The sequence below is a fragment of the Nannospalax galili genome, unplaced genomic scaffold (assembly GCF_000622305.1).
Source record: "Nannospalax galili isolate Female #2095 unplaced genomic scaffold, S.galili_v1.0 scaffold1428, whole genome shotgun sequence".
NCBI lineage: Eukaryota > Metazoa > Chordata > Mammalia > Rodentia > Spalacidae > Nannospalax > Nannospalax galili.
In genome coordinates, this window is record NW_008358817.1 from 269,218 (window position 1) to 276,146 (window position 6,929).

At 39.8% G+C, this 6,929-nt stretch overlaps 1 protein-coding gene across 2 annotated transcripts in view; it reads left to right on the top strand.

The window, feature by feature from the left end:
• The window catches only part of Clic4 (chloride intracellular channel 4), a 65,220-nt gene that overhangs the window by 44,800 nt on the left and 13,491 nt on the right, over window positions 1–6,929 (top strand). For both annotated transcript variants that reach the window (XM_029558225.1, XM_008822291.3), the window contains one exon: window positions 500–625. In XM_029558225.1, the coding sequence (XP_029414085.1) occupies window positions 500–625 (126 nt within the window). The remainder of the gene's footprint in view (window positions 1–499; window positions 626–6,929) is intronic.

Here is a 6,929-nt window from a genome sequence, read left to right on the forward strand (position 1 = left end):
TATTTTTAATTATTTTTAGCTTTTAATTATGTGTATATGTGTGTGTGTGTGTATGTGTCTGTCTGTCTGTCTGTCTGTGTGTGGGTATGTGTGTATGAGTGCTAGTACCCTGGGAAGCCAGAAGAGCATGTCTGATCCCCTGGAGCTGGAGTTATAGGCAGTTGTGAGTTTTCCGATGTGCATGCCGGGAACCAAACTGGGGTCCTTTGCAAAAGCTGTGTAGGTTCTTAACCACTATGCCGTCTCTCCAGCTCTGAGAATGAAAGACTTTGTCTTTTGGTTGGCAAAATCAGTGACTCTTAGTTATCTTACCATACGTTGTGTGCTTTGTGGAGGCTTGTTGCTTATTAGAGTACTGCTGCAGTTCTTATACTTAGTGAAAAAATACTGAGTCTTCCTCATTCTTACAAACTTTAAAATTTAGAACCACCCTAAGAACTTACTATTGCTCTTTTAGAGTGAAAAATGATCTCATCTTGACCACTGTTTTGCCTAACAGGAAGCCTGCAGACCTGCAAAACTTGGCTCCCGGGACCCACCCACCATTTATAACTTTCAACAGTGAAGTCAAAACGGATGTAAATAAGATTGAGGAATTTCTTGAAGAAGTCTTATGCCCTCCCAAGTGAGTATCAAATGTATGGAAGTTTTGCCATCTCTTTGAAGTATTAACTTATTTGTCCCAGAGCTATTTTCCTGATAGTCTTTAAATTAAATTCTTACAGCATTGGTTTCGAATGGCCAAGATGCTCTTATAAGTTTTTTATAGTTAGTGCTTCATAGATGTCAGAATGGGCTTTTGCCTAGCTATGCGAATAAAGGCCAGAATCTAAGTTAGAGAGTTAGTGGTTAAAGTAGGGAGGAGAAGGGATGGGGAAATTAGGTTTGGGCTGCACCTAGCCAGAATGTCGAAATGGCCTGTGGTGCCGGCAGCTATTCAATTTGTTCTCCAACAGTTTTCAAGGGAATTTTCTGAATTTAAAATCCAAGGGAACTGACTTTTCACATCATGTCCCTGGGATTCATATGACTTCTTAAGCCATTCCAAATTTCAGGTCCTACATGTGTTTTATGGTAATTCCTTAAACTGCAGATAGGTGGTTTTGTATTAACTCTCATCTTGACATAGGTTCATTAGTTTTCTTTTAGGCTTTTCCAGTTTTATTAGTCTGAAAGTGTGTTTGTTTTCTTCTGATCTAGGCCTTTCTGCTAGTTTATTAGACTTTTACCCATCATGTCCAGATAAATTTCCCAACAGTAGGGTCACATGGTTCCAAAATCAGTTGCTCAGCATCTATCCATCCAGCCATCTTTTTTTTTATTTTAAATTTAAATTTCATTTTAAATCTAAAATTTTTTCAAATTTAATTTTTATTATTTTTATTTTATGTGTATGAGTGTATTGCCTGCATGTGTGTAAGTGCACCCATGTTATGTAACGCCCACAGAGGTCAGAAGATGGTATTAGATCCCCTGGAACTGGAGTTATGGACAGTTGTTAGCTGCCATGTGGGTCCTCTGCAAGAGCAGTCAGTGCTCTTAACTGCTGAGCCATCTCTCTAGCTCCATCCGTCCATCTTATGTGTAACTATTGGACAGCAGAACCACATGAATACAGTAGAGGAGAAGACTAAGCTCTTGCCCTCAACAAAGCACAGTTAAAAGTAAGAGGGGAGTAGCCACAGAAGATTGTTTAGAGAAGAGACAGCACTTAAAATCAAGTTTTAGCCAGGCGTGGTGGCGCACGCCTTTAATCCCAGCACTTGGGACAGGAGGCAGAGGCAGGCGGATCTCTGTGAGTTTAAGGCCAGCCTGGTCTACATAGTGAGTTCCAGGACAGCTGGGGCTACAGGGAGGCTCTGTCTCAAAAAGACAAAAAAAAAAAAAATTTAAAAAAAAAAAAAAAATCAAGGTTTATATATTTTTAAAGCAATATTCAACAGGTAAATGAAGGAATGATAGCCATTTTAGGGCAGGAGACTCATTTTGACTAAGTTGTATTTCTTTTGGAGTGCTGGGGGACTAGCTGGGTGTGGCCTGGAACTCACAGAGCTCTGCCTACCTCTCCTGAGTGCTGGGATTAAAGGCATGTGTTATCACACTTAGCTTATTTAAGTTTTTCTTTTTCTTTTTTCTTTTTTTTTTTTTTTTTTTTTTTTTTTGTCTTTTTGAGGCAGGGTCTCCCTGTAGCCTCGCCTGAATCTCACTATGTAGACCAGGCTGGCTTTCAACTCACAGAAATCTGCCTTCTGAGTACTGGGATTAAAGGCGCACTCCACGAGACCCCACTACTTTTTTTTTTTTTAATGTAGAAATTTCAGCCCAATTTTATTTGGTCAGGCTTACAGAGATACTGTAACCAGAAATGGTTGTTTCTTTACATTTAAACCCTCAGATGTCTCTGCTACAGTGTTCATGATTTGTTAAGATCTCTCAAAAGAGCACTTTTTTTTTTTTTTCCATTTAATTTTTATAGTGAGAAGAATTTCTGGGTAAAGTTTTAAAGATTCACTTTATGTAGTTTTTTTAAATTTTTGTTTTGTTTTTGAAACAAGGTCTGCTATAACCTAGATTGACCTCAAACTAAAGACCAGTTATTAACATTCAAATGCAAACTGTGTGCAATACTCTGTGCTTTGTGGGTTGTCTTATGGATTGTATCGGTCCTCACTAATGATCTCATGGAGAAACCAGAAATGAGTAATCTCAATAGTTTGTCCAGGGTTTCACAGTTAATGTTTGTCAGAGCTGGGGACTTTTAAAACCAGATCAGTATGACATTAAAAGTGTATGCTTTCCCCTGTTCTCTGCTTCTCTATTTGATTGGGTTTGGCTTTTCTTTTTCTTTTTTTTTTTTGTCTTTTTGAGACAGGGTCTCCCTGTAGCCCCAGCTGTCCTGGAACTCACTATGTAGACCAGGCTGGCCCTCTGCCTCCCAAGTGCTGGGATTAAAGGCCTGCGCCACCACGCCAAGAAGAAGAGTGCATTTTTAAGTGAGCACTGTCATTTAATTACTGCACATACAGATGCAGATGCTCTGGCTCTGAAATTTGGACACAAATTGAAAGCTGAACTCAACTTTTGCTGCTGTGAGGAAGTGTAGATTCTAAAGTCATGTTTCTCTTGTCCTCTGGGAATGAATATATATATATATATGTGTGTGTGTGTGTGTGTATTTGTAATATAATATATTACTATACATAATATATAATATATATAAATTTTTAAAAATTAAGGAAGGTTCCTAGCCACTATGTGGGTGCTGGGAATCAAACCCAGGTCCTCTGCAAGAGCAGTCAGTGCTCTTAACCGCTGAGCCATCTCTCCAGCCCATATGTATGTATATATATATATATGTATATATATATATATATACATATATATATAATTTTTAAAAATTAAAAAAATTTTATGTGTATGTGAGTGTATTACCTGCATGTGTGTAAATGCACCTGGGTAGTACAGTGCCCAAGGAGGTCAGAAGAGGGCATCAGATCTCCTGGAACTGGAGTTATGGATGGTTGTTAGCCACCATGTGGGTGCTGGGATTAAGCCAGGGTCCTCTGCAAGATCAGCCAGTGCTCTAAACCGCTGAGCCATCTCTGCAGCCTGAGCCTTTTTCTTACTTGAGATTTTCCTCTAAAAGATAGTTTACAATTCATAGTCTGTGATTTGGTACACACTTAGAGGGTTGATTTGAAAATCTAAATGGCCCTGTGTGCCCATGTCTGTTATTGATGCTTAGCTTTTTATGAATCATCTGCCTCTTGTTTTTGTGAAATGCTAGAATGAATGCTCACATGATTAAAAACCATTGCCCCATCAAGCTATTTGCTAAAACTAATAATACTGGATCAATTAACATCTAATGTTTTAGAGATGATTTTTGGATCATTTGGTTTAGAATTTAGTTTTATCTGTTAGAATCTCATTTGTAATAGAAGAGAATGGTGACTGGGAAGAGTGCAAGCAGAACTTTTCAGACGCCCAGAACCCATGTGAAAACACTAAGCCTGACAGCGCATGTCTGTAATCTAAGTGCTAGGGGGAGGGTGGCTTTGGGCAGAGATAAGAGGATCCTCTGAGATCTCTGGCCAGCCAGTCTAACTGAAGTGACTGTACTCCAGGTTCATTAAGAGAGACCTTGTCTCAAAGAATAAGGTAGAGAGTGATAGAAGACACCTGGCAGTGAGTGACTCTGGTTTCTATACAGGCACACATAGGTGCGTATACCTGCATACGTAGGTGGACACACGCAAATAATTAATTTAGCTTAGTTGAATTGAGAAAAAACAAAACAAAATACCACTGGACTTGGGCACAGGAAATGCGAGTTTTAGTTTCTGAGCACTTTTAACTAGTTGAGTGACTTTTGACTTTTGGGGCCAATTATGTAAGCTCTCAGGAACATAATTTCCATTTAGGCAAAATGAGATCTGAAGTGAATGGTCTCTTGTGGCAGTAGGTTTTAGTCATTAAATTAATGTAACACAGTCCATAATTTATCTCAGGGGAACAGGGCATGTTTAACTGACTTTGAAGAGTCTCTTTTCTTTTCTGTTTATTATTATTTTTTTTTTAATTTTTTAATTTTTTAATTTTTGGTCTTTTTGAGACAGGGTCTCCCTGTAGCCCCAGCTGTCCTGGAACTCACTATGTAGACCAGGCTGGCCTTGAACTCACAGAGATCCACCTGCCTCTGACTCCCGAGTGCTGGGATTAAAGGCATGTGCCACCACGCCCTGCTATTTTTATTTTTGTGTATATGAGTGCATTGCCTGCATGTATATGAGTCCACCTGTGTCATGCAATGCTGAGGAGGTCAGAAGAGGGCTTCAGATTCCCCTGGAACTGGAGTTAAGGACGGTTCATAGCCGCCATGTGGGTGCTGGGAATTGAACCTGGGTCCTCTGCAAGAGCAGTCAGTGCTCTTAACTGCTGAGCCATCTCTCCAGCCCCGATTTTCTTTTCTTAAAAATTTCGAAAGCATCTCTTTCTATGTGAATGACCAGACGCTGATTACGTCTTCCTCTGTTCTTCTCTGTCCCCAAAGTAGGTGCCTAGTTAGAACTCTGTATGCTTTCAGCATAGTGAGTGTGCTTCTGTGCACTTGCCACTACACCCCCAGCACTTAGTACAATGCCCAGAACAGAAATGGTAAGAGTAAAGGAAGATGTGAATAATGAATGCATAAGTGATCTGAAATTCAGGCCTGCCTCTCTGTAAGCGCTTCTGGCAATTATGCACTTTACATAAGTAGGAAATGTAGGTATAGCTAAATAAATACTGGTTGGGGAAGAGAACTTTTAAAATTCTTAAATGTAATTTAAAAAAATCTGAGACAAGGTTTAGTGCACTGTATAGCCCTGGCTGGCCTCAAATTCATGATTCTCTTGACTTAGCTTTTTGAGTGCTGAGATCACAGGTGTCCTTGGTGGGAATCATTTTTTGACCTTGGATTAGAGGAAGACATAGATGCATTGAAGAAGCACTCATGTTCCCTGTGCTCGTTTCTGTTTGGAATGGGTCACTGAAGATCTTGCATTATAAGTGGTGGAAACATTTAAATTGGAAATTAGTAGTTTTCTTAGTCAAGGAAAATGCAGGGATGTTGGTCACAGGATTAACTGTCCTAGCTCAGGTTGTGGGGGGAAAAAAATCCATGTACATGCATAGTTCAGACAAACACGTTATATTTCCTCATTGAAACACTGTAATTGTGTTTATGGGAGAAATTTCTAGGATTAAAAATTGAGAGATTTGGAGACTAAGTGGACCAATTCAAGAGAAAATTAGAAACCTAGTGTGGTAGTGCATGCCTTCACTCCTTGCACTTGAGGTAGAAGCAGGGGAATATCCGAGTTTGAGACCAGCCTGGTCTATATAGTGCGTTCCAGGCCAGCCAGGGCTACATAGTGAGACCCTCACTATGTCTCAAAACAAAACAAAAAGAAGCTAGCTAACTAGCTTGAGTATATATAGGTGCTCGGGTATTTTGTGTCATCCTTTTTTGTTGCTCTTTGAGACAAGGTCTCACTTGACTATGTCATCCCTCACCAATATAAATATAGTACTTATAAAACGTGTAGTGTAAAACTGAATTAACTTTCAGATTTAAAAATTTTATTATTTTATGTGTGTATAAGTATATTGCCTGCATATGTATGCACCTGTGTCATGCAGTGCCCACGGAGGTCAGAAGAAAGTGTCAGATTACCCTGGAACTGGAGTTATGGACAGTTGTTAGCTGCCATGTGGGTGCCGGGAACTGGACCAGGTCCTCTGTAAGAGCAGTCAGTGCTCTTAACCACTGAGCTATCTCTCCAGCCCGCTTTTTTTTTTTTTTTTTTGTCTTTTTGAGACAGAGTCTCCAGCTGTCCTGGAACTTGCTCTTGAGACCAGGCTGGCCTCAAATTCACAGAGATCGACCTTCCTCTGCTTCCCAAGTGCTGGGATTAAAGGAAGGCTCACTTTCATTTTTAATTTAAGGGAAATAGATAAGATAGCATCTTAACATTATATGAATAAATTGAAAGAAAGAGTTTACCAGTGACATTTTCGAGGGCCTTCCAGCAGATTAATTTCTATGAAGTAGGGCTCATGGTCTGAATTTCTCTAGCCCTGACTCTGCAGCTGAGACAGATCCTGCTGAAGGAATGAGGAGCTGAGCCTTTTCACAGATTTTCTATTCTAATGCAGAAATACTGAGTATGTGTGTTTGAAATTTAAGTATATGAAATAAGTGTGTGTGTGTGTGTGTGTGTGTGTGTGTGTGTCTGTGTCTGTGTGTGTATGTTTAAAGCTGGTGTGTTGCACTCAGGAGGCAGAGGTGGGCCAGCCTGGTCTACATAGTGGGTTCCAGGCCAGCTGGGGCTACAGGGAAGCCCTGTCTCAAAAAGACCAAAAATAAATAAATAAATAAATAAATA